Source organism: Rattus rattus, chromosome 8 (genome assembly GCF_011064425.1).
Source record: "Rattus rattus isolate New Zealand chromosome 8, Rrattus_CSIRO_v1, whole genome shotgun sequence".
Taxonomy (NCBI): domain Eukaryota; kingdom Metazoa; phylum Chordata; class Mammalia; order Rodentia; family Muridae; genus Rattus; species Rattus rattus.
Window position 1 is genome coordinate 45,335,741 of NC_046161.1, and position 27,589 is coordinate 45,363,329.

At 46.3% G+C, this 27,589-nt stretch overlaps 2 protein-coding genes across 6 annotated transcripts in view; one reads left to right on the forward strand and one right to left on the reverse strand.

The window, feature by feature from the left end:
• Nucleotides 1–12,345, forward strand: part of Ppp2r1b (protein phosphatase 2 scaffold subunit Abeta) — a 32,775-nt gene extending 20,430 nt beyond the window's left edge. Inside the window, exons 15-17 of one of the 2 annotated variants that reach the window (XM_032909657.1) lie at nt 2,353–2,474; nt 10,337–10,417; nt 11,396–12,345. In XM_032909657.1, the coding sequence (XP_032765548.1) occupies nt 2,353–2,474; nt 10,337–10,417; nt 11,396–11,488 (296 nt within the window). In that variant the 3' untranslated portion in view covers nt 11,489–12,345. Of the gene's footprint in view, nt 1–2,352; nt 2,475–10,316; nt 10,418–11,395 lie in introns of those variants that run through there. The other variant, XM_032909658.1, reaches the window with a different exon arrangement.
• The window catches only part of Sik2 (salt inducible kinase 2), a 96,786-nt gene continuing 80,741 nt past the window's right edge, over nt 11,545–27,589 (reverse strand). For 2 of the 4 annotated variants that reach the window (XM_032909652.1, XM_032909655.1), the window contains exons 9-16: nt 25,548–25,712; nt 18,508–18,736; nt 17,666–17,947; nt 17,371–17,534; nt 16,218–16,328; nt 15,485–15,576; nt 14,179–14,772; nt 11,545–12,215 (exon numbers count right to left, since the gene is read on the reverse strand). In XM_032909652.1, the coding sequence (XP_032765543.1) occupies nt 12,155–12,215; nt 14,179–14,772; nt 15,485–15,576; nt 16,218–16,328; nt 17,371–17,534; nt 17,666–17,947; nt 18,508–18,736; nt 25,548–25,712 (1,698 nt within the window). In that variant the 3' untranslated portion in view covers nt 11,545–12,154. Of the gene's footprint in view, nt 12,216–12,637; nt 12,927–14,178; nt 14,773–15,484; nt 15,577–16,217; nt 16,329–17,370; nt 17,535–17,665; nt 17,948–18,507; nt 18,737–25,547; nt 25,713–27,589 lie in introns of those variants that run through there. The other 2 variants (XM_032909654.1, XM_032909656.1) reach the window with 2 other exon arrangements.

Below are 27,589 nucleotides of genomic sequence, written 5' to 3' on the forward strand. Positions count from 1 at the left end.
CTCCCTGTCTTGAGTGGACCTAGTTAATGGGGTTTTACTGCAGCCAGTTTTACTCAGTACTCCACTCGTATCACATAGTTTGGTGTTTGCATTTGGGTTTCTGAATTGTTGATTTTACTTACAAATCCTTTTAGATATAACAAGCCCTGTTCTGTTTTGTGAAGGCCCAAAGATACCTACAAAACTTTGTACATTAAACAGAAGTTACCTGAAGCCAAGTTTGTGTAAATGCTTTCAAGTTTCTCTACTTAGAGAAGCAGGGCAGACGGTTCCCATCAGAGGCCATGTGCCTTCATTGTAAAGTGCCGGCTACTTAGTTTCCATTTTTATGTTTTCTAGGGCCAAGGTTTGAATATTTTCCTAAGCATTTAGTGCCTCACATCACTCTGCTGTAAACATCTAATTTCACAGTTGCTCTTTTCATCACCTGCAGACGTGCTCCTCTTGAATGAGTTTTATATTTGAGAGAGGGTTGTCTTGACTGTGGGAACAGGCGTTGGGGCAGCTGCCTCACCTTTGCTTGGAAATGCCACATGGTACGCTCGGGAATAAGCCACTCAGGTGTCCCTGTCCCTCTCCCCCAGCCTTGTGCATTGAGCTTTCTGCCAGCGACTACTGAAGGGAGAGACAGTGGACCCTTGATTCTCAGATAAGGTCACACAGCATGCAGAATCTGTTCTGGCTGCCATTTGAGGCTTCACTGTTCTTCCTGGTGTAGGCAGTGAACTCCCTCGAGTTACCCTGCATAGCAATCGCTCTTCAGCTTAAATCTGGCCATTTTCTCTACATAATAGCTTTTATACCTGATTTCTCCAGGAGCTCTGTGGTGCAGGCTTGGTCTGTTCAGTCCTGTGTTGTACCTCTGCCTGGGTCAGTGTCTGGGATATATTGTTGGTGCTTCATAAAACTGAGTTCACTGAGTGGTTTCTAAAGGGTGTCCTCTGACGGGAACAAAGTCACCAGACTGCTCACTCTCTCATTAGTACAATTAATGACTTCTTTGCTCCTAGGAAGCAAGAATTTCTGGTCCAGACCAGTACCCAGCTCCAGGAATTATTTTTCCTTTTTGACAAGGTTCTCTATGTAGCCCTGGCTATCGTGGAACTCTACATAGACCAGGCTGGTTCTGCCTCTGTCTCCCAAGTGCTGGGCTGAGAGGCATGCCACTACCCCTGGCTTGAGGGATTATTCTTTTGGAATTGTCTGGTTGTCTTGAACATTGCTACTGTTTTACATCTAAGTAGTTTATACCATTGTTCAACTTGTTAGGAAAGGGAAAAGCCAAGACAAACACACACATCCTGTGTCAATTAAAAGTGACCCATTAATAGTGGAGTTCACTTTAGTGATTCTCTTCTTCATCATGAGCAAAATACTAGACTCATGCGTCTAATGTGCTGCCAACGAATAGAGCCTGAAGATGGATTTTGTTTCATAAGGATAAACAGATTAATGTGCTATTTTTTTTTTTTTTTTGAATGAGGCCTTGTCAAAATAAAGGGCAACCTTCAGTTCACGGAAATACCAAGCTTGACTATAGTGATATGGGCCTCAAAGTAGGAGTGTGTTTGCTGGAGGACTTTTTATTCAAGAGACAGCATGACAGGTCTCACCTAAGCATAACACCCAGAAAAAGCAGGGTGTCTTCCTAACACCGCTGAGCTGACCAGAGTTGTTTTATTAACCTCCGTACCCCTTGTGTTCCTCACAGAATCCTTGAGTCCATCACACTGGGGATGGTAGGTCAGGGCCTCTGCTTCTATCCCTAATATGCTGGCTGTCCTTTCTCTGGAATGTCAGCTGCATAGAAGGTCCCCCAGCCCATGTTCTCACTGCTCTCCTCCTCCTTTCTGCCCATTTCCTGGCTTGTCTTTCTCTTCCCTCACAAACCTTCAGTCTTCTTCTGTACCCAGAATAGCCTTTACTGTTCCTCATCTGCCTCTGTGGACCTGCTGTTTCCAGGAAATAACGTCATGTTCAGTTGACATGGAAATCTTCTGGGGATGAAGCACTCACTGGGAAGAAAAGCCAAGCCATTTCTTTGTTGGGAGTTGTCCTTAACTGCCGTGATCAAGTCTGAAAGGAGCTAGGTCTTCTGTTGGCTCAGGGCCCTCCCTGCAGGCTACCTATGACCAAGGTGTGGGGGAACCCCCAGTTAGATCCCAGGGTGTGATTGGAGCAAGAAAGGTACTGGCGAAGGCTGGCTTTCTCTGCACAGTTGCGCAGAAGCTTGTGTTGTGGCCCACCATGGTGCTAGGGCAGCTGAGGGCATCATAGCTGGGAGGCACAGGTGGCTTGGGAGGGATGTGCCCTGGTCAGGGACGGTCACAGCATTGCTGTCTATATCTCCAGTGGTGGCACAAAGGCTGAGGAAGCTAGATTTTCCTGTGAAGGACAGTGAAGAGCCCAGCACCCCTGGGGTTGACAAGAATTTCTTCCTGAGACCCCAAGTGCCTGGAGAGGACACTGGGAAGGTAAGTGCCCCTGAAACTTGGGGCCAGAGCCCTGTCCTTTCTGGGCTGAGGGTAGCCAGCAGAGCTGCTGCTATAGGGAGTCACAGCAAGGTGGGCAGAGCAGCAGTTCCCACACCTGCCCTGGCTCAAGGGTAGAAGAGTGTAGAGTCTTGCTCTGTTCTACTAACTTTGTGGTGTGGTGGTCTCATTCAGATGTGTGGTTTGGGGTCTTGAATCTTCCACAGTCTGAGACGAGACCCGTGTAACAAAAGGGTAGACTGGAAGAGCTGGTAAACTTTCTTCACAGGCTGGGAAGTTACCGGCATGGTTCTATTTAGGGACGAAGAGTCCATGCCTGATGTTTTTTTCCTGGATGTTCTACAAGCCCATTTTGCCTTCTACAACCGTATGAAGAAGACGCAGAATTCTCCTTCAGCAGTCACCGGGGCCCCAGCTGTGTCCTCAGGGCCAGTGATAGAAGGGTGGCTAAGATGTAAAATAAATGTTAGGAGTGGACGGCCTGAGCTGCCTGGTACTGCTGCCAGGTTAGATCCAGTGACTGCAAGAGGTCGGCACTCACACACTCCAGTGCATTTGTGTGATCATCCGCTGACAAAAAGGGTCTTTAAATCACCTGGCTCTTCACTTGACTCAAATGGAGGCCAAGCAGTGTTTCCTGCTCTGAACGCTTGCCTTTCTGTGTCTGTGCACACTGCTGTCCCCTGCCTGAGTTGGCCAGCTGTCTCTGGTTTCGGCAGTCCCACCAGTGCTGTGTGGTGGGAGAAAGTGCTGGCCGAGTGCTGCTTCCAAAGCCTCAGCAACCTCAGCCTGGCAGATGCCCGAGACGCCAGCTCTTTACGTCCGTTTGACAGCTCTGTAGAATTTCACTGGAAGGGGAGACCTGGCTGGAGTAGTAGAACTGATTCTTAGGGGCCCGAGCCACACCTTTCTTAAAAGGAGCTGTTCCATTTTCCAACATACTCAGGACCACTTAGGAGCGTTCCTGAGCTGAGAGCCCTCACCACTGAGACATCTGCCCCCTGCCCCAGCTGACTAAGTCAGCTCTGAAGAACTCTGGCTGAGGACAGCATTAGCTGTCATTTCCTGAGCTTCCTTTACTGCCACCCCTCGTCAAGCGTTTAACCAGATACCTTTGCGGCACATGTTTACCTTGGACACATTTGTGGTTGGGAACCTTCCTCAGAAGCCAGCTGTGCTGTTCCTCTGAGGCTGCAGCTCATTTTATCCACAAAATTCCCTTCTCTGTGACTCAGGGAGCCCGCCTTGCTTTTGTTTCACTTCAAGCAAATGCTCTGGGGGCAAAATGGAAAGGACTTTGCTTTTGCTGGGCAGTGTTTCACGTCAGGGACCTAGAGCCAAGTTAGTGATCCAGGAAGCCATCCAGTTGCAACCCAGTTGTTCTTAACCCTTTCCTATGCTGTATGCCAGTTGATCTGTCCTCATAAGGAGAACTCTGGGAACTTAGTTCTTGACTGGCCTCAAAGCCCTAATGGAGTCATCTGACGTCGTAAGGCTGTGCCTGCTGCTTGGTCCAAGCAAGCAGCCCAGGCTTCCTCCTGGTGAAGGGTGGATGTTGCTTCAGTCATGGAGAGAGGCTCTTGGAAGTCTGCACGGCCTTTGTGCGTGATGAATCATTCTCAAATGCAGGAGCTGCCAGGGAACGGCGGGGCCACTGATCACACTGCTGCCTCCAGGTTGGCCCAGCCACTCCCTCCAGGGTAGAGGTTGCCCTCTGACCACAGCTGCTGGCAGGACTGTCAGGCGAGGGTTAACAGTGGATTGGTTTATTGACTCATGAAGGAGCTGTCACGTGATTTTAATGAAAACACTATTTCCCTGACTACAGTGATGTCAGTCTTGTTGTTGAGGAAGGAGCAGCTGTGAGGGACATTCAGTCTCCTCACTGAGCCCAGGTCTGGAGACTCAAATCCAGTGAAACATCCAGAAATAATTGGGTGCAGACACTGTGTTGAAAACCCACACTCCTCCTCTTCTCTCTCCCTGGACAGTCTGTCCTGTATAGACACTGAGCAGGGCCCAGTCCCTGCACGGAGTCTCAGCTAAGAGTCCACCTTCCCTGTCGCTGGCTTGCTCTTTTCTCTGTTTCTTCCACTTAGTTTCTGGGCCCCAAAGGTCTCTTGGTCTGTGTCTCCTGGCATTTGTCCTCTTCTAGGATCTAAGCCAGCACTTGGTGACCTGAGAGGAAGTTCAGTTCTGGTAGGCAGTTGGTTTATTCCCCAGACTGAGAGATACATGGCTGCCAGAGGATATGAAGGGCAACTCTTAGGCCCTGGCTGTGGCTGCTTGAAGGGTAGGGGTTTAACTGCCTGGCTAGAGGATTAGTCTTGAACCCCAAAAGACTAGAATTCAGGAGGCCCACCCAAGTACAGTCATATGAAAGCCCAAGGAGGTGCAACCATCTCCAGAGCACCCTAGCTAAGGAAGGTGGATCCCAGAGGCTACTGATAGGTTAGAGGTAAACACAGAAGTAAAGGGACCGGTCACAGGCCAGCTAGAGCAGGTCCCTAGGCCCTGGTGTCCTATGGATCCCTGAGGCCTGAGGATTGTCTGTGCAGAAAGACTCCCCCAGGCTTTCTATATGCATGAGTTTAATTACTTCAAAGACAGGAAAAGGCTGCCTAGACAGGGCTTGTGCCACTGTGACCAGAAAACCTGACTAAAGCCACCTAAGTGTTTAGACTGGTTCACAGCTTGAGGGGACAGTCCATGTGGATAGTCACATTGTGTCTGTCACATCGGTGAACACCGATTCCCTGCTTGGCTTCCTTTTCTCATTTTATTTATTCAAGACACCCACCTATGGTGTGGTCACCCACATTCAGGATGGCTCTTCCCTCCATACTTAAACACTTTTGGAAACTTCCTCACAGACAGATGCTGAGTACTTCTCCTGTGATTCCAAATCCAGTCCAGGGGACAGTTTCAATGAGCCCTCAGATTCTTAGAGCCAGTCTGACATCGTGGCACTCATGACCAGTGCTGCCCAGAACTCACTGCCAAAGCTTCAAAGATCTCAGGGCTAAGTTGCCAGTGAGGGTAATCATCTTTCAACCAGTGAGACAAAACTCCACAGGCAACTGCATAACCATTTTCTACCTAGGGTCAGACAGAGTATTGTGACAAGCAGCCAAGGGCAGTTGGTGGAATCTTAACGTTTCCATGTTAAAGGGAGGAGCTGAGTCAGGCTGTTCCCATCTCGGATGGGGACAATGAGCCCTTAGTGACCTGCATAAGTTGGTGGCAGGCCTAGGGACCTGCTCTGTCTCTGGCAGGGAGGGGTGGCACTACTCACCTGCACTGCCTGTCTACCCACCGGGTTGGACTGGGGAGCTGGCCTCTCCTTTCCCAAGTCTCACCTTACACTGGCCCTTCATTTCCCGGGACCCCTCCAACTGCCTGCCTGCCCTTTGGCCCTCACTTTGATGACTAAACTCTTGGGTTTCTGTGGTGACCTGCAGTGGGTCTCAGGCTGGACACAGGCAATGAACTGGATCCCTTGCCTGGCCTGCTTTGTAGGGAGGCTTTGTCTCCTCTTACCTCTGCTGTACCCCATCCCATCAGCTTGGTGGGACATCTTGGGGGTCAGAGTCCTCAGGTGCTCAGTCTCTGTTACTCCATCTTTGGGGAATGAGTAGAGAGGAAGAGAGGAAGAAGCTTTCAAAGCCTATCTGTGGAGGGAGTGACTCAGTTCCAAAGGTTCAACACCCAACTGCCTCATTTTCTCTGGGCTTTGAATTTTCTGACCTTTCTGCCCAGGCAGCTTTGGGGGCTTGGCGCTGGGGCAGTCTGTGCCTCTGCAGTCATTACTCACCCACTTAGGTGCTTTGCTTGTTTTACCCCCTCATTGCCAGCTGAGGTCAGTCCAGCAGTCCTTGGGAAATCCTGTCAGAAACATACAAAGCAGGGCTCCCTGGCTCTGTAACCATAGATACAGAGGAACTCAGCAAACAGACTCCTTCGGCCAAGGCAAGCTCCCCACTCCGCCTGACCTCTCAGGCTCAGCCTCAGTGATCTGTGGTCACATTCTGTGCCTGGATTGTGGCAGGTGTGTCACTGATGACAGCTCCATGTTTGAGGTGCAGTTGTATCCACTCCAGTTCACTCAAGACCCCTATCACTGGATTCTATGTATCGTACTCATTGCTCAAGAGCTGTTCAGCCTTTGGAACCCCTGGCTGGAGGCACAGTGGAAGGGCAGAGCTGTGCTGTAACGAGCCCGAGGTGGAACAAGTGTGGTCTGTGTGAGAGTTCCTGTGTGGCCACACAGCTCCGGACACTTAGTGCACAGTGCTTGTGTAGGCAAAATAGTTCCTAACACTGGAACAACACAGGCAGATTAGCGTGGCCCCACATAATTATGCCATGCAAGCTCATGACGTGGTCCATACATTATGGGAGGGATGGCAAATGGGGTAATAGGGTGGATATTAGGGGAGAACTGGACACGTAGGTATGAAGATGTCAAAGTAAAACCCATCATTCCATACACTAAAATTAAAAACATTCAATACCAAGATTAAAAAAAATAACTTGAGTGGTCAAAGCCAGTCTTGCTCCTGGGAACTGCAGGCTGATCTTGGATTCCTCCTTTCCTGGACCCACTTGCAAGTATGAGCACCCCTCGGATACAGGTGTCACTGTCAGAGTAAGGGCTTTTCCCATTGGCCCAGGGCGAGCCTCTGGATCCTGGATGCATTCCTCTAGAAACTGAGCTTCTTTCTGTAGGTGAGGTTTCTGGGGAAGAGTCCAGAGAGCTCCCTGCATATCCAAGGACTCTGATCCCACAATTCAAGGCATGGGGAAGGGAGGAAAGGACCGCTCCTAGGAAGGAAGCCTCGCTCGGCTTGTCAGCACTGGGCACAGGATGGCTAGAGGTTTTGGAAATGTGCTTACTGCTGCCTGCTGTGTTCCCAAGCTGGTCAAGCAGAGGCCACAGGGTAGTGCTCTGGCCTCTATGGCCTATTCTTTATTGTTCTTCATAGGGCTTTCACTTGGCATGGAAGTGAAGGGTGTCCTTAGACTTTGGGGAGGCTTGGGCGATTACCTATGAGAACATTACAATGATGGATTCATTCAGTGGATCAGTGGGCAAAGGTAAAGTTTGCTAAGCAGGCACTGAAATTGGGGAAAGAAAAGAAACTTGTACTAAATTCTCTTCCGAAGAAGAGCTACTCGAGGGAGGTCAGAACTGTGCACACGCGCAGTGAGGGTTCCTGGCTTCTAGTCTTATACACACCCTCACATCCACTGGGCTTGCCTCAGTTTGAGAGCTGTTGCAGTTCTGTTCTATATAATATTGGCCCAGGGGAATGGCTTAAGTAATGGAAACCAAATCTCATCTGCACTCACTGCCAGAAAGCAGGATCTGATCCTGCCCTCTTACTTACTTAGGTCTTACAAGTCTAGCTTGGCTAAGGGGATTATCCAGAACTTCAAGGTCAAAAGGTTATTACCTAAGGATGTCTGTCCTTGTGAGAAGTTCTTGGGTGTGTGTGTGTGTGTGTGTGTGTGTGTGTGTGTGTGTGTGTGTGTGTGTGTGTGTCGTTCATGCCCCATTCACAGACCCCAGAAGTGACACTGACTAATAACAGCGCTCTTTGCTGGCCTTCCTGTATTACTTGCTCTGGGGGAGCTGAACTAGAGCACAGTGTGCTTGTCTTTTTCCTCTTCCTGTGTAGACTGCAGTGATGGCTTTGTCTTGACACTACACCAAGAGCATTAACCAGGCTCAGTGAGGCCCTGACACTGCAGGCTGTGCTTAGCACTGTTTCCATCAGCCATCTGTAGTGGCTAACGTGTACTCAGGCAATTTAGGGCGAGGTATTATTTACCCTGCTGACGTCAATGAGAACATATTATCCACTGTCTTTTCTGTAGCTTGAAATGAGCACCAGGGCTCAGAGAACACAGCCACCTTCCACAGTTTGATAACTCTACCCACTGCTCAGTGAGGTATAGTCCTTCCTATACTCATATGAGTCTGATATTCATATCACAAGGCCTTTAGAAAACAAGGTGTTTTTATTTTAATTCAGGAGGGTTGGAAACATAAAAACAGTACATTTTCCTTGCAGAAAATTAACTCCATTTACATAACCATTTGGTACAAAGATCATTTATTAAACTGTATTTTAGGCAATTTCCTAACACTGAGTGACAGGTGACACTTTGATTTTTCACACTGGAGCTATTATGATTTGCACACAAAATACCAAAGCTGTTGAAGTTGCCAAATTTCTCTTAGTAATTAAAAAGTACAAAAGAAAAAACTGACTACAGACAGATTAAGTCACCGAGCGAGTGAATCCAGCTGTTCTTTCTGCAATAAGCAAACGGCCTGGCCTTTCTAGAAAGTGCACACAGTCTCTAGCACTCTATCACAGCTGCAGTCCCCCAGAGGCCACCCTGTAGGTGGCCCCCTTCCTGCTGCTTTCTCCTTTTCTCGTTCTCAAACCATGAGTAGCACTGAGGGTGCCTCACCACTTGAATTTCCGTGACTGAGCAAATCCTGGCGTGTAGGCATCAGTTATCTGTACTTGGAAATGCAACACTACGCCATCCACGGGATGCTGTTTGTACTTCTATTTTTAAAGCTACCCTTACTCGCCCATTTTGGTTCTGAAAAGTCCTAGCATTCTACCATCAAGCATGTTACCATTTTGTAATCCTGAAAGTGTCGAATAAGCCTTCCTACTTGTCAGGACTTAATTGTAAAGAAATTCAATGGGCATAGTGACATATTCCTTTACTCCCAGCACTTGGAGGCAGAGGCAAGAGCATCTCTGAGTTTGAGGCTAGTCTGCTCTACAGAGTGAGTGCCAGGACAGCCTGGGCTACATAGTGTTTCAAAAAAAAAAAAAAAAAAAAAAGCTTAAAAAAAAAGGTGTTCTAGTGCCTTCCCTTTAGGATAAAGGTTGAGTTCATGATTCTCTGGGCATCTATCTTCTCTCGAGTTGACTCTGTTGACGAAGTAGTGGTCCCTTTTTGCCCTTTGGAAATAAAGGAGGGGCAAGTCACCCAGATGGCTGCAGTTATCACTCAAGGGCACCTAGAGCCAGGCATCTATGGAGGCTGCAGTTGTGGGGGCAGGGCTCCAACACAAGCCAAAAGCCAGGCAAGGAAGGAGCTTGACCCTGCTACCTCCACTTCTGAGCTCTGTGCCCTCAGCTAAGTCATGTATCCTTTTTTTTTTTTTGGTTCTTTTTTTTCCAGAGCTGGGGACCGAACCCAGGGCCTTGCGCTTCCTAGGCAAGCGCTCTACCACTGAGCTAAATCCCCAACCCCCTAAGTCATGTATCCTTAAGAGCTTTGCTTTTCTCAGAAACATGGACAGACTCTCTCTAGCTAAGCTTACAGAAGTGTTGAGGGATCTAAGCAAGCACTCGGAAGTGCTTGGTAAATTGCTGTGAATATGGGCAGACAAGCTGAATAAACGGGGACTCGGGACTCGGGACTCGTAAGAACCACACTTGCCTAAGCTGTCTGTCAATCAGTGCAGACATTTGCCCCAATTTGCTCACATAAAATGTGGACAGATGATGTGGTGCAACTAGGAATGCTGGGAGTCTTCCAGAATCAGCCAGGCTGTTGGAACCGATGAAAATGGCTCAAGCAATCAGCGAGAAGGTGTTGGGAGGCCAGAGACTCCAGGGCCCACAGAACCTTTGAAGGGTCGGTCGGTAGGTATCTCACTCACATGCCAGGGAAATGGTGGGAAAGTCATGGAATCTCTCACTTCTCTGAGCTCCCGAGCCAGGGAACCAACAAAATGACAAAGGTCCCTGCCTGGACAATGACTCCAACTTACTACCTGTTCTCCAGTTTCTACCTTTGATGTCTAGGCACAGAGAGAAGGAGCGGCTTGTGTGGCTTCCAAGGAGGCAGTAGCAGTGGCCCAGCTTAGGGGCACAAACACAGCAAAGGTCAGCCCTGGCACAGGGACTCTGCGACTGCCACTTCGATCACTGTCATCAAGGAACACTACACACTGTCTCTAGAGGAGGAGGAATGTGAAAAAGGCACCTGGGCTATGACTTTTCTGTAAACCAACAGGGAACTTAACTCACTGTTGGCATGAGTGTAATCCAGACTGGAGAAACTCTGATCCTGATAGATTTAAGAAGCAGGCTTGATTAGAGGCTGGAGAACCTGCAGAGGAAGGAGAGCCCAATGGGTCCCATGTCCTGAGCTGCTGGCACACCCGGGGTCCTTGATCAGCTGGCCTAGAAGCTGCTGCTTTTAGCTCCTTCAGTTTCTGGTTCACCACATGGTCTCTCTCCAGCCGAGAGCATACCCTTTCCCCAGTCCTAGTAGCCCTGTCTTAGGTGTGGTGCTCCTAGGGTATAGGTAGAGGGGTCTGTGATGACTATCCTATTTAACAGAGCTCTGGGGCAGGGCAGAGGGTGCTACTCCACAGGGTGAATTGTCCAACAGGGGGAAGGAGGGGGTGCGTACAGAGTGGGGGGTCCTGTAACAATGCAGTAACTCAATTACAAAAGTTAGGAGGGAGCATGAGAGGCAGAGGTTGAAGTCCTCCCTCCCTGACACCAGGACCCAGTTTAAATATTTCTGAGTTCTCGATTTTTGGGATAAAGAGACCTTGGCTTCCTTTTTCCTAGGATGCAAAGCAAGAGGAAGGGCTTTGTTCAGACCAGCTCTTATACCTCCCATCACTTCCAAGGGCTTTCCCTGGGCCCTCATTGTCTCCCACTGGGTAGATTCTAGAGGGTCATGGACACACAGAACTGCCCCCATCTTTTTTCCTAAGGTGGCAGAGTTCAGGCAGGCCATGCCAGGGGCAGGATGAGGGCTGGTGCTGGTCAGGCAGCTCCCTGGGAATAGAGTGGGACCCCATATCCGTTGCTTTTCTGTTGTATTAACACCCTCTCTTTGCCTTACAGGGACCAGCATGTCAGTTGCATGTAAATACTAGAGACGCACTTGCCCAATCGGAAATTGCAAAACTAAAGCATTTCCCCCAAAGCACAGAGTAATAATACCCACGGATAACAAAAGACCATAAGCAAAAAATAAAAGAGTACCACACATATTGCACTTTTTGCTGAATGAAAATTTTACCTCATGTTTGAATCACCAGTCTCTTTGGAGAGGCTCGTTTACAAGATAACAAAGCTAAGGGTTACTATACAGTAGTGTACACACTGCTGATGTGAACCGACAGGCAAACACGTCAGTATTTCAAAGCTGCCTCTCCACAAGAGTGGGCCTAAGCCGCTTTAGTGTTACTTTAGTACTTGTGAGGAGAAACGACTTGCAAGCTTCCATGGGTCACTAGTTAGGGGCAGACACGGAAACAATCTGATGAGCGGAGAGCTCGGCTACTCTCACCAGCCTCCATCTCATGAAATAAAGGTAGCCGTGGAACTAGGGATGTCTACTTGAAACTGAGGAAGGAGAAAATGGGAGCTTACGACTGGTTCCGGCTGGATGATTCTTGGTCTTCACCAGGCGACTGTCCTCACCTCCTCTCTGTGTCAGTGCCTAACAGGCTTGGCCGCTGATGAGGTTCCCAACTTCTCTCTGCAGCCTTTAACCTTCTGACAGCCTCTCCGCAGCCCCTCATCTGTCGCCTAACTGTCCTGCCATAGCTGCTAGGTCTCCTGGGCTAAGCAGCCCACAGCCTGTTGGGGGGCAGGGGTTTATGCCAATCTGTTGCGGTCTGTTCCTGCAGTCCTGAAATGAGCGGCCCCCATTTTCAATCTGGAAGGCATTTTCATTTCGTCAATATTACAGCACTTCTGCAGTATATTTTGGGAAAACATTCTCCTTCAGTCTAAACAAATCAAGCCCCGCTTTATAACTTGGCTTATTTTGCAAAGCTTTAAACATATCAGAGATCTTAATGAAATGATCTCTCCAATGAAATCATCAATCTTAAGCACGAGGAGGAACAGAATCAATAAAAGAAACACAAGTTATCCTTACTGGATTTTCAGTTACTAAATCACAAAAACGACAGTCCCTCCTGCTATCCACTCCTGCTGTAACCCACAGCCCAATTCCAAGCAGAGTGCATTTCCTTTTTTTTTTTTTTTGGAGCTGGGGACTGAACCCAGGGCCTTGTGCTTCCTAGGCAAGCGCTCTACCACTGAGCTAAATCCCCAACCCCCAGAGTGCATTTCCAAAGCAGCCTGGCACCAGTGGGGCGCCCAACAAGTACAGTCTCTGGACAGCCTCAAGACTGCTTGAGTCACCAACACTGGCAGGGGCTGGGCTGGGCTGTGGGCCAGGATGGCTCTCCGGAGACTTCCCATGCCTAGTCTTCCCTTGCCTGCCTGGACACTTACTACAGAGAGGAAAGGCAACTTATAGGTGTTTCTAGATGCAGCATCAGTGAAGTAGCTCTCTTCTTGTGCTTTAAGGAAGACGCTTTGTGCTTAGTGCATTCATCTGCTGATTGGACAAGCCACTCTAAAGAATAGAAATTATAATTTTTATAAATAATACTGAGTTTGTAACACCTGGATGTCACTGTGCAAACGACAGATTACTAGTTACTTCTAGATATCTGGTTGACTAGGTATAGCATCTATTTTTCAGAGTGAGTTAAAGGGTTAAGCTTTTCTCGTAAATGGCTAACACATCTGTGGTTCTTTGAATATTGCTATAATACCTGAACATTTCGTACAAATCAAAACTAATGAAATTAAGAATTCTGATCCCACATGGTGAGAATAGACGGAAGGAAGAGCCTTTGGATTTAGGAAGGACACAAGTGGAAAGCTGGGTCCCTATGGAAAAAACAGTGTGGTGAGGTGGGGGAAGGCACACATTACCACCTCACAGGGCACACAACAGTTCTTTTGTTGTGCATCTTTAAAAAGGTCTAAACCCTATATGAAATTTCCCAGTGTGCAACCCTCCATAAGCTCGGTACAACACAGTGGCAGTCAAAGGAACCACTATAGCAGAGCAGATCGGAGGTCCTCCTGGAGCCTGTGCAGGAAGAGCCTGGCTTCCCAGCTCAGGGCCTGAGTTCCTGTTGCTCCCTGGTTTCTGCTTCAGCCTCCACTGGGATGGGCCTCCTGCTGTAGCCCTGAGCACTCTAACCGCAGGCCATCGGGGCACTTTGAGAAGGCATTATTGTGTGCTCCCAGACAGGGTTTCAGGGGTCAGGACCAGCTGCTACTCAGTGTCCTGGAAACACAGCTTAGGCGCTGCTACTTTGTGATGGTCTTGAGGACACCCTGCACCAACACCTTGGTATGCCTTGAAGCACTTTGCTGTTGTTCAGCTTGGCTTTAGGGAAATATATTGCCTTTCCCTCCTAGTATGTGATATATACAACACACATTTTTCTTGCTTTTACCAAGGCAACTGAACCTTTGGTGTAAATCCTAGGTCTATGCTGTCACTTTATGCAAACATCTGTTGGTTCCTCCTTTGAGAGCTTGCTCTACTCTACCTAAGGGCATGCACTCCAGCCTCCAACTACATTCTAGCCCTTGCCACAGAAAATTCTGTGGTGGGACAGAGCCAGGAGGAACATCTATCCTAGTCAAACCCTGATTCCAGTTTGGCAACTTGATTTTTTTCCCCATTAGGGAAGAAGGGAAAAATAAGTTTTAAATTTAAATGGATGGAATAAAAATCGAGATCCGGTCTGCCTGCCTTCACTAGAGCCACCTCACTTCCTGTGCGGGGTTAGCTCACCAGGACATACCCATTGTGTTGTGGGTCCACGGCTTCTACCATTTCATAGTCAAAGAGTCCAGGGAGCGCAGAGAGGGCCTCCTGAAGTCCTGAGCTCCTGGGACACTCTGCCCCTGTGAGGTTGCTCTGTTGGGCTCCGTCCACAGGATAGTGACAGGAAGCAGGATAGCTTGGTGCAGAAGAAGTGGTGCTTGGCAGCCCACAAGTCTGATAGGAGAACTGTAAGGAGGCTGGAGTAGCTCCTGGCTGCTGTGGTGGAGGGGGTGGGGGTGGGGGTGGTGGCTGCTGCTGTTGTTGCAGTTGTGAGGGTAAGGGAGGTGGAGCCCGGGGGCTGGGCGCAGAGGGCAGGGGCTGCAACTGCATATCTGGGTATTGGCTGAGGAAAGAGCTAAATTGCATCTGCTCAGAAGAGGGTTCCAGGACAGGGCTGAGGGCCTGGGTCAGGCTGAAGGATGGGGGCTGCTGGGGTGTCGGTGCAGTCTCCGGGTGGGGAAGAGCCAGCTGCTGAGTTGGTCCAGGGTAGGAGCGCTCTGCTATCTGCATCTGATTAAAATACGCTTGCAGCTGAGACTGCTTCTGCAGGAAGAGTCGCTTCTGTTGGAGCCTAAATTGGCAACACCAAAAGATTACTTTATATCTTAGGTGAATGTAATTTCGCTGTAAATTCAATACCAGGCATCAACTCCACTTTCCTTTTTTTTTGTTTTTAAAATTTGAGAATCTTACATATAGTCCAGGCTGGCCCTAAATTTGTATTCCTCCTGCCTTAGTCACAGGAGACTAAGGGATTCTAGGCTCCTTCCATCACACCTGACACCCCCACCTACTGTTTCTCTCTTTTCTAATGAGGGGGAAGAAATCAGAGTAAGAATTAACCACTGTGGGGTTTGGGCTTTGCAGCTCTCTGACTGACCCCTCTGACGTAAGGGAGCACCAATACATTTTTTTCTTTCCTAATTACTATGAAAACTGCTCAGAAAGAGAAAACATCTCGGCAGGGTGATGACTAGGGCTGTTTCACGTTGGCTGACCGTCTTTTACTGGTGGGAGCAGTGGACATGAACAGCAACAAGGGGGAAGCCTCATCACTGATTTAGGCACTGCTTCTGAAAGCTTAGGACTGAGTGCATCCCAGAAAAATACAAGAAAATGGCAGAGTGCATAGGGGCTGCTGCCATCTGGCTGGCTTATGCCCTAGGGTTCTCAACAGCCTCATTACCACCGGCAGTTTCCACGTACCAGTGCACGGTCCTAGCAGAAGCATTCTCCAGACTGCCATGAAAGGAACTGACTCCACAGGCCAAAGACTTGCTTACCTGTGTTCCTGTAGCTGCTGTTCCAGGCTTCGAGGTGGTTCTTTACAATACATCGGACAAGCATTCTGGGCCTTTGGCAGAAGACTGGGCTTCTGGAAGGTCAGAAAAGTAGTAAGAGCCTAATCACATGCTATCACTTAGGATGCAGCTGAGGTGACAGCATCACCCTTTGGATGCCTGTCTGGATAGTGTATCCAGATGTGGCCTCCAGAATCCTGAGTGAAAGCAGGGACACTTGCTCACTAGAACCCTGGAAGAGCATTGAGTCACAGGCCTAGGCATCTAGTTCTTGCCTTCTTGTTTTCCACTTATAAAATTCCAGGACTGGGATGTTCACGGAGAACACTAAGAAAAGCAGACTTAGTTCTTGACAGGAAGGCCCAGTGCATGTTAAGTGATTCATTCTGAATGGGATCTATGTCAGATCATTTTTTTCAGATCTTTATATACCAGAGTAGACAGCCTTGCTAAAATTTTGTAGATTACAGATCGCATCTTATTATTCACAAATATAAAATTAGAAGTAAGCCAGGCATCTCTTTCCAGCATGTGGTGGTATCTTTTTCTACTGCCCACATAGGAAATAAGGCCTAGTTTGAATATGTTTCTAGAAGCCACTAATATAGGATTAAATTTACCTGCCTATAAGGAATAAAATTTACAGCTACCTTACATAATGCAAAGCAGGCTTCTACGGCAAAGTGAGCCAGACTAAGGAAGTTAAGGATCCCACCTGGAGTCGGTGCTGCAGGTACGGGGTTTCCAAGCTTCGCTGTGGTGAAAGCTGAGGGTGCATGCTGGCAGAGAGGGCGGAGACACTTTCCTGCCGCTGAGAGATCTCCTCCTAAGGAGCAAGGGAGCGGACATCTCAATTTCTATGTGAGAAAGTTTTAGTATCTTTGCAAATGACTGAGTGGAACCTAGACTCCATGTGACCTAACACTTAGCTGTTACCTAACTAGTAGGTTGAAGGCTGCTTTTTCAGAGAATCTATGGTGTTATTCCACTCAACTATTACCTCATCAGTGTTAGAATTAGAACAGAATCTCCTGCCTCGTACTAGAAGGTGCTTGCGTACATGTGGGCCTAGAATACTGTAGTACATTGTATATAGTATAGAATACTATAGTGCATTGTACGTAGTATAGAATACTATAGTGCATTGTACGTAGTATAGAATACTATAGTGCATTGTACATTGTACGTAGTATAGAATACTATAGTGCATTGTACGTAGTATAGAATACTATAGTGCATTGTACGTAGTATAGAATACTATAGTGCATTGTACGTAGTATAGAATACTATAGTGCATTGTACGTAGTATAGAATACTATAGTGCATTGTACGTAGTATAGAATACTATAGTGCATTGTACGTAGTATAGAATACTATAGTGCATTGTACGTAGTATAGAATACTATAGTGCATTGTACGTAGTATAGAATACTATAGTGCATTGTACGTAGTATATAATACTATAGTACACTGTATGTAGTATAGAATACTACAGTATATTGGATGCATTCAACATTGGCTCAAGAAACAGCAACATTTATCGCATTTTTAATGTGACTCACTCTCCTGTTCAACAGTGACTTCACATCTAAAGTAGTGGCAAGAAGCTTCGCATCCGGGTAAAGTTCAGAATCAACCACATATAAATCTGTCTGCTCTGTGAACCAAACTAGATCGAACCTGTAGGCCTCTATCTGGTGTTGAGCATCTGAGGGCAGCATGGCTGGGTTTAAGTTGTTAGTAACAGCAACAAGAAAACCTGAGACTGCGGGCTTCCCATAAAGCCCACTTAGTTACAACTAGGAGGAAGCTAACTGAAAACCACACATCTGTGGGAGAGACATGCTTGGAAGGGCCTGTACACCCACCTGAGGGCAACTGCTCGAAAGGTCTTGGAGCTGAGGAGCAGTCGATGTTAAGGTAGGGTCTGCATCTGACCTAATTTGTTCATACAGCAATTGTACTTTGTTCAACTCCAGAATTCCTTTGGTTCTAGCAAGATTCTGAAGATGCTGTCTAAATGCTACAATTCCTGCAAAGTAGAAACATCCAACAGTTTAAGCAAAGCAGGCCTTTTAGTTATCATCCATTCACACGAGCATGGCAACAGCTTTCTCCCACATCTCTGACTGGAGTTTTTAAAGCCACCAAAGAAAGTCTTGCCTTGTGTAAGGGAAGTATCTGATGCTCTGCGGCCTTCTCGGAAGCTCACAGGGGACCGGTTATGGGCTTCACGCTTCTGTGAGCTCAGAGCCTGCATGGCTGGGTTGGCAGGTCTGAGGCTTATGAAAGGAGTCATGCGAGGTGATGGCTGATTGGCCAACATGATGTCCTTCAGGGAAGGGCTGTCTTCTGGAAAGTTCAGGTCCCTCTGGGCAGACCCCATATCATACTCAGAGTCCACACTGTCAAGGGAGGGGCTATCACTCATGGAGAAAACTTTTCCTGAAAAAAAAAAAATTCCCAATCCAATAGCATCTTCTTTAAATACACAGACAAAAGCAAGACAAAATGGCAGTCTCTAGTCTTGACAGCCCCAATCTTTCAGGAAAATAAACAAGAGGACTAGAGTACTTCTTTTCAGCCTGGAAAACAGAACTCACCTCATAGAAGAGTTCTTTTCAGGGTTAGGGATCCCAAATTCATGAGACCTGCAGTTAATCTCCAGGACCACAAACCACCGTCCATCCACTCAGGATGCTTTTACTGGCTAGTTTGACTCTCAAGGTAAGCCTATAGACGTTACAGCTGTAAGATCCTGGCCCTTGAAGAGCCATATTCCCTTATGAAGCACACTGTAGTCAAAGAATCCTGGAGTGGGGGAAACAACCCAGAGGCACTTCATATTTATCTCTGTAGCTGCTGAGTAGATCTAATCTGCAAGGTCCATGGCATCTGCTTCCATAGAGGAAGAAGATATGGAATGAGCAGACCACTATTTCTTGATGCCGGAAGTACGAAAACGATGCTGTAGGGTCTAACCTGGTGCTTCTCTAATATCATACCTGCCCTGGGCAACACAACCAATTGGTTAGTCACTTCTGACAGAGTGTGCCGTCGCTGCCCACTGCGTGTGGCCTGGAAAGCTTCAAAGGCCTGACTGGGGTCTTCCTCGGCCTCTCCTTCTGTCTCCAATCCTTCATCAATGGAGGTCTCCATCATACTGCTGGGCAGGGACTGGCATCCCTTCCTCACCAGGACAGGGGGTACAGGGTCAAGCAGACAGCCATTCACCTGTCAGTGTGAGAGGAAAGCTCAGTCACTGCTCTGCTGAGAAGCACCCACAGCAGAGCAGTACAACCTAAGGCCAGTGAGAAGTCAAGCAAACACCGAAGTGTCTGTACTCATGGCCAACGACAGGCAGCACACACATCAGAAATGAAGCAACTCCAGCACTCAGAGACAGAGGCCCACGAGGAACCGAACTGGCAGTGCCACCAGGTTATTCTTCATCATCACTGTTACGATACACACGTGTTTAGTGCTTTACAGATGATAGGGATGCACTGTTTGAGGCTTACCAGTTATTTTTTAAATGAGGGAAACAGAAGAGAAAAATGAGCTTTTTTTTTTCCCTTCTAAAGCAAATGTCTCACAGTTAAGTGAGAACAGTCACTGATATTCTAGTTTTCAACCACAGAACATACTGGTTCTGAATATACTTTTATGTGCATAACTTAAGTAGTGACCTATTTGATATTGTGTTTTTAAACTGGTTCTAATCTGCCTGAGGAGTGGAAAGTATGACTCTGTTGTAGACAGCAGATACCACAAAAATAATTGAAAAAAAAAATTCAAATGGCAAACAGCCAAAACCTTCCATTATAGGATAACAAATGACTCACAGCTCAACATTCCAGCAGAAGTTAGTAAGCCCCATGCCTAGGATCCTAATCCTTTAGTAGTTCACACACCATCTACAGCGCCTGCCCCATAGGGAGCTCTGCACAGGTCCTGAGTGAGCACACTGCCTTCCCACACAGTTGCCAAGCAAACTGCCTAATGGCCAGCAAAACAGCATACCAAGGGGAGTTGTGGTTTCAAGTTCTGGCTAGTAAAAGCCCCAAAGAGCAGGCAATTATTTACCTCATTACTTTAACTATTCCCCTGTGGAAATCAATCCGTTCTCTCCTATGAATGGCTGCTCACTCAGGAGCAGCCAGAAAAGGAGTCAGTTCTCTGTGGTCCTTTCAACTGGAACGCGCTGGGTAGAGCTATTGTTTCCACTGAAGCAGGCAGAGTGCATATATGTGAGAAGTGATGCAGGACTGCCCTATGCCAGGCACAGGATTCTTTCCTCTTAGTCACTGGAGGCACACAAGGCCCTTTCTTTGGAGAGGGAGTAGGGGGACTCAGCCTTGTGTGCTGGGAGGAGCTGATTCCACAAGCATCTTTGACCAGAGCCTTCCTGTTGGTAAGGTAGCTGATACATGGTAGATGCCTTCTTCCCAGACCATGCCAGTGTCCTCATGGCACCAAACACAGGATCTGAAATCTGGCCAGCAGCTGCCATTCTATTCTTGGTCCAGTCCCAGATAAGTTTCTCCTTTGTATTTAATAGTTCTCTTACAGGAAAGAATGACCAACACCTCTTATTCTAGACTTCTTAGCTGTCTCTAGTAAGATAGTGTGCTAAGGCTCTCTAAGATTTTAAAGCAATCATGTACTGAGCACCCTTACATGTGCAGCCTCTGGCAAAATGTACTTCCTACCCCTGCAGCACGAGCAATGGAACAGGCTCTTTATTTTTCCTTAGTGTTGAAGTCACACAGAACTCCTTTCCCGAGTTATTCAAACCACCCAGGAGTCCCTGTAAGTTTATAGTCTTAAACTGTTACCTTTTAAACTTATCTCATTTAAAGTTGGAATTGTGTCTGAATTAAATCTTTTTCCAGGTATAAAACAATGGTTTGAATTTTCAGTGATCCGACTTTTCATCTAGGAACAGTTAGAAAATAATAATGGCTGAATAATGAGTAGGAAAACCCAGTGGTGTGGCTCAGTGTTAACAGTCAGTGTTAACACGGGTGAACGCTTTCAACCACACGTTCAGGTTTCCTGAAGCAGCTGACCGTCATACTTAGAGAGGGTTTCTATTGCGGTGGTAAAACATGGCCAAAAGTAACGTGGGGAGGAGAGAGTTTATTTGGCTTATATATCCCGGGGCATAGTCCCTTGAGGGAAAACAAAGTAAGAACCTGAGGGCAGGAACCGAAGCAGAAGACACAGAGGGATGAATACCGCTTATTAGTTTGTTCCCATGGCTTCCTCAGACTGCTATTTTAAATAAGCCCAGGACCACCTGTCCAGGAGTAGGACTGCTCGTGAGCTGGGCTGGCCTCCATCAATCATAACAAGAAAATGTTCCGCAGACCTGCTCAGACAGGCCAATCTGGTGTGGGCATTTTCTCAAGTGAGGTTCCCTCTTACCAGATGACTCGACTCTGTGAAAGTTGACAACAAACTAACAAGGACATGCTAAGTTACTGAGGGATTCGATGTAAAACAAATCCAGGTATGCTTCCCTTTTTGATGTATTTCACCGTCTTCTTGTAAGAAAGAATGACAAGAACTCATGCTTCAAAGCTCCTTAACCATCTACTAAGGCAGTTTATAAGGTTGTATTACTAAGTGACATAGGCTGCTTGAAGTAAGAAATTATGCTCTAGAAATATTCTAGTCATTAAATGACAGCACCCAGGAGGCCAAGGCAGGAGGGTTAAGTGTCTGAGGCCAGAAGGATAGACATCAGAGAGCTTGTTTGTTCCCAGTTGCCCCATGGGTGCACAGGAAAGGCAGTGTGATGTTTAAAGACAAGAGTGAGAGGGTCTAAAACCAGGAAGACCTCATAATTTCTTATGAACCAGCTGGAACTAACTCTATCTTGCTCTCTCGTCTCCAGTACTAAGAGAACCAGACTTTCTGTTGTTTAGGATACTCAGCCTATGGTGCTTTGTGGGTATTTTGTAGTATTACATGAGGTTCATACAGTATACTAAGCATACTATGAGCTAATGCGTCTGTAGGAGAGCAATGGACCTTATTAATTGTCTCCATGCCCCTGGCAAACGTGGCACACACTGAGCAGGTGCCGGGGCTCAGACCTAAGCTTGACCACTGACAAGTTAGTTGTTTAGGCTCTACCCAAGCTCCCCTCAACCCCCATTTGTAAAATAGTTGTAAAGTTGTTAGAAGAGTCAACTAATATAATTCAGAAAAATACTTCCTTTACAATTCAGTACACTTTGTTGCTATTTTTTTTAAACAAAGCAGAGTGCTTTTCAATAAGAAAGCACAAGAATAAAACTGCTACACCTTTTTCCTGCCTGAGGCAAATTAAACAGGTGAAGAAGGAAAGAAAGAAACTACTTCAATGCTAGATACTTCCTTTTAAAGATGGCGTCCCTGTGCGCCCAGAGCACCTCTGTACCTATGCGCTCCCTCATTCCACTCAGTGCTGGTTCTATGTGCACCCGCACACTCAGCTTAGAACCCTGTCCTTAAATAATAGGGCAGGAGAGCTAGACACTCAGATGTAAAACTACTCACCATAATAAGCCTATTTAAAGATGCAAGAAAAGGGAGTAACTGTGTGCAAGAGGGGAGCAGTTAGAAGAGGCGATGCAAAGCAGTGGATTGCGTAATCGTTAAAGCTCATGCCTGTAAAGACTACTTCATGACACGGGAAACAGTCTCATGACACACTGTTAGACGCAGAAGATACAAAACTACACATAGTAGGAAATAATTTTAATAATCTTTTCACCTGCTGAACCATCCTACACCTTACCTACCAATTTATAGTCTGACATCAATCAAACAGGTAATCTTTGAGTAGTAAATTATAGTTAAATTAATTTTATCGTTATTCTCTTCACACTGTCATACATGATTTTCATGATTGGCTTTATTTTTATGTTTTACTTCAAATTATAATTTATAATTTTAAATCCAGAAGTGAAAGTGAAATTTCTCCCCAAAGCCCCTAGAGCTTAGCACCACGGAGTCCTGTTTGCTTTCCAGCTTTCTCTCATGTGTGTCACGCATAACGCAGTTACCACGGTGCAATCATACACACAATGACTCTGCTACACTTGCGTTTTCTTTTCCCCCAATAACTTATTTTTTATTCACTTTATAACCTGATTACAGCCACCCGTGCCTCCTTTCCTCTTAGTTCAGCCCTTACAAATCGCTTCCCCTCCTTACCTCCTCCATTTCTCCTCAGAGGAGGAGGAGCATCCCTTGGTTACCACCCCACCCTGGGACATCTAGCCCCCGCAGGACTAATCAAATCCTCTCCTGCTGAGGCCCCAGTAGGTAGTTCAGGTAGAGGAAGGGGATTTAATGGCAGGGAACAGACTCTGAGACAGACCCCACTCCACTTGTTAGGGAACCCACCAGAAGACCAAGCTGCACATTTACTACAAATGTGTAGGGCTACACTTGATTTTCAACCAGCTAGTAAAGGGTGAACTTTCTGGAAACCCTTCTATTATAGTCTTCAATAGTATTACAGATGGACTAAAATGTGGGTACATGGGAGATTCACTCTGCACAGTTTGTGCAACTGTCCTATCATGGGCTCTATGTCCTTAGGGTCTCGATTACTGCTCAGAAAAATGCCTTCCCCTCCTGCCCCAGAAAATCCAAGTCAAAGTTTCAAGTGATTTTACTAACATTTGAGGGAACAAGAGGTGATGTTTTTAAACGTATCTCTAATCCTTGATCGCAAGCAGAAATGGAATTATCAATGGATACAGCTATGATAATCTTTCAGAAAACAGCTGGGCTATAGTGAATGTACATGAAGTCATATGAACAAAGAAACTGAAAGACTCTTTGGTGTATGCACTTATGGGCCTCAAAGAAAGGTCGTCGAAGGATATAACAAAATGATCTGCAGTCAGTCTTGCAGATGTTTATGGCCTGCTCTGAGTTTTGGGGTGGCAATGCCAGAGCTGGGGTCAGTTCCAGTTTGACTCTCATTTCTACAAATGTGAACATACCATCTAGCAATGTCTATATCCTCTGCAAACCATTTCCTGTCTGTTTCCTAGTAACTATAACAATCACAAGCTTTAAAAATAGCTTGCCCTATATATTATAGCAGACAGTGCCCAATCTGTGTTTTGGGCCTGATGCCCTTACAGGCAAGACTTCAAAACACTGTATTTTAATTTCTTCAAGAGAATTAGATCATAAAAACGAATTATGCTGCCCTATTTTATGTCTAAATGCTGAGCATGAATTTCTCACTAATGTGTAATGCCAGGCAAACACAGGCACAGAAAGCAGACTGTCCACAGGAAGTAGACTCGTCTTTAGGGCTGGACGGTAACTATTCCTGTTCACAAGTCGGCTCACTGCCTGCTGTGACAGCCTGGTGTGCAGCTGCTGCCACCACTGCCCCACAGAGCCTATGCAACTTAGGAACTTGGTGACATCCAGAGGTCTTAACTGGATGGCATTTGCCATCCCATTTCTCGGCTCTAAACCTTGTTATGGGCTTGGAGTTCTACCTTCTGAACCCCCTATTCCCACTCCTCCCTCCTCTCCTATTTCACGATCATTCCCACATTTTAGGCCCTGCATCATTTCTGTCCTGGACCCGGGCTGACCCTCCCACTGTCCTTGTTCCCTAGCCTGTCTGCTAGAGAACCATCCAGGCAGTCTTCATGACCAGTATGCATGCGGTGTCCTTACTCAGGTCTTCAGTTTCCCACCCGATAATTCACCATGTTCCACACCTGCAACGCTGCCCAGAGAACTAAATTGCTTGCTCGCTGTTCAAGTGAACAAGCAAACACACACATTTTAACTTCTACAGTTTTCCTCCCCATGGCCTTTCCTTTTCCCTACAGCAATCCTTCCCTTCACTGACGATACCTCACCCTAGTTTCCAGCCATATGAATAACACTCTACTTTGCAACCCTAGTTCTGATAGTTACCCTCAAATTTCCATGATCAAGTATAAAATCAATTCCCCTGCCTCTTTCTAGGCTCACTTGACTTACGTCTCGTCATGTGATACTCATCAGTTTATTCAGTAATTGGTATGCTGTTTTAGTTCTATACAATTTTTGTTAGATCACAGTCTAGTAGGGTATTAGGCAAGTTCATGTCTGATTCATGTTTTTGTTATCTAAATAGGCTCAAATATGGAAGACAGTATTTGTTGACTATTTAAAATCTACCCTAAACCATACAGATTATGTTACTTAATTGTCACAACGGTCTCCCAAAATACATATATAGAATGTAGTTTTATATAGAGAAAATGAAATTCACCTTGCCCGAATTCACACAGCTTGGTGAAGCAGTCTGAACACACCCTACATTCTTTTAGGACATTGTTCCTATTAATATGATCATCTCTATAGCACTTGGAACTGAGTATATACCACTTACAAGTCAGAAAGAATCCATTGCATGAAAGAAGCGGTCACCTTCCATTTTTTTTTTTTTTTTTTTTTGGTTCTTTTTTTTTTTTTTTTTTTGAGCTGGGGACCGAACCCAGGGCCTTGCGCTTCCTAGGTAAGCGCTCTACATCTGAGCTAAATCCCCAGCCCCCACCTTCCATTTTCTAAGAGTCCACTTTATGCAATACACTGAATACAAACTAAACCCTTTAAGCATGCCCAGGCTGGATGCAAAAGATGTTTATTCAGTCAAAAAGAGATCCTGCACTTTGTATTCAGGGTTTGCTGTGCAGAAAGGACACAACAACAGAGTGTAACCCAGCACACTAGGTAACACTTTACTTGTAAAATCAGAACCTGTGAAGAGTCAGCCCTACCTCCTGACCTGCTCATGCACCCAAGCATTTATGAAGAACCTTAAAACTTGGGAGAGAAGAGGGACTGGTTAGGGAAAGAAGAGGTGGAGGGCTTCTGTGGCCTGGAGCTGTTACTTAAATGATGAGAGCGCATCTGTGAACGTTTTGATGCTCTTCACCAAAGCAGCATTCAACAAAACCACACCACACCACTCCTCAAACTGAGGTCTCCAGCCGCCCTGCAGCATCGCAAGCGCCACCGGTACCTTTGGCGTATCAACACACTCTTCCTCCATAAAGGCAGCTTCTGCTGGACAGCTGGATGTTGGAAATGAAAAGGCCTCCACATTGGATGCCTGCGGGAGGAGGGTAGACCGCATCAGCCTCAGGTTCGGTGGATGCAAGGTCACTGGTAGCCCCACAGTTTGTGCCTGAAAATATGGTAAGAACAGAACAGACAGTGTGGGAACAAACATGCTCGCTGCTCTTAGAACAAAAGAGTTATTTGCTGGAACTCCAGAAAAGACTTGATTGCGTGCATATGTGTGTGTGTGCACACATATGTGGTAAACATTGAATTTAAAGTCTCACTAATCAGATACTCTCAAATAAATTATACAGAATTCGGTTCCTGTCTCATAACAATAATCTTTCACATAGGCAACAAGATAGCCTTAGTAAGGAATCAAAGAATGAATGGCCTTTGTCTCAATTCAATAATATATATTTTTTCCTTTTTTTTTTTTCTTTTTTCTTTTTTTCGGAGCTGGGGACCGAACCCAGGGCCTTGCGCTTGCTAGGCAAGTGCTCTACCACTGAGCTAAATCCCCAGCCCATTTTTTTCCTTTTTTAAATATGCTACCTGGAAAGATTAAAAAAAGTGGCTATAGGAGCTCAACAAGGAGGCACAGATATACACAAGCCCCACAGCTGTACAATATTAGTATATGAAGTAATTTTTTTCCCTACTTCCCCTCCCCATGAGAAGAGGAAGAAAAAAGAAGTGGTTACCCAGGGTGACAGGAAGGTCCCCTTCTTTTGAGAAGATGCAGTCTGAATACAGCCTGCTAGAGCAACAGGAGAAACGCCTATTGTTGCAGAGTTCCACTCATGAGACTAGCCTGCTTCCCAGAGCTCAGGTCTGTTTTTGTCTGCCTTTCTTATACACTCCGGGCCTACTGCTTGTCTCTCTTCGTAAGTGATGGGGTATCAGGTATATGCCACCACACTTTGGCTTCCTGTGGGTGGTTCATTCCACTCTTCTGTCTCCTTGGCTAGTGCTTTAAGTAAACAAGGATTAACAACTCTCCTAGCCACAGCCTTAAAACTGGCAGAATAATTTCTTAGATATGCTTTGAACATAATAGACACTGAAACATCCAAGAGGAAAATCATCATACTAGACTCCCACAGGAAGAAACATGGCCTTGATTTTCCCTGTTACTGTTATGACAGAAGATACAGGATGGTGACTGCTAAATTCAGACAAACAAAGGAACAAAACCATATGAGATTGTAATTTCTTTTTCAAGGCATGGGTTTGATTTGTGGATCTATCACTTATTATTTCCATGACAACTTAAATCAGGCAATCTAACTTTCTCTGAATCTTTTCTTTACTCATAAAAATGGGTGTAATACCCACTTCACAGTGAAGTTAAGGCTCAAAGGTAACATGTGGAACTCTCAGCATCATAAACTCTCCTCCTCCCAGACCTCAAATGACCCCAAGGACAAAACAAGTGGACAGGAAGACAAATGCAGTTTTGGAGTTGGCCAGTGTTTCATGGCTTCCAGCAGGAATTTCAAGTTGATTTTTGCTGTTTGTTTTTGTTTTTGACGACAGGGTTTCTCCATGCAGCCTTGGAACTCACTGTGTAGTCCAGGCTAGCCTGGAACTTATAGAGAACCAAAAGTTGAAACTGGCTGGAATTCACAGGAAGCCAATACTGGCTACCTCTCAATTGTTGAAGACATACACCATCATGTTCAGCTAAACTGATAATTTTTAAGGAGAGGGTATGAAGTTTTGAGTATACTTAAATTACAAATTGTATAGGATACATTGTGATACTAATATCAGATATACCGCATGAAGGAAAGAATAAAACAGCAGCAAGCCGTCAGTGGCCAGTGGATGGCAAACACCGTGCTGTGCACTCTCTGAGCACGATGGGCGGGCATCAGCTTCTTGCCCATCGTTTTTGCTTTGTTGTATATCTTGGGAATCTCTCTGGCTACCACACAGCACACTTTCATTTCCTAATAAATGTCCATTTGGTACATTCCCACTCTATCACCAGCTTTC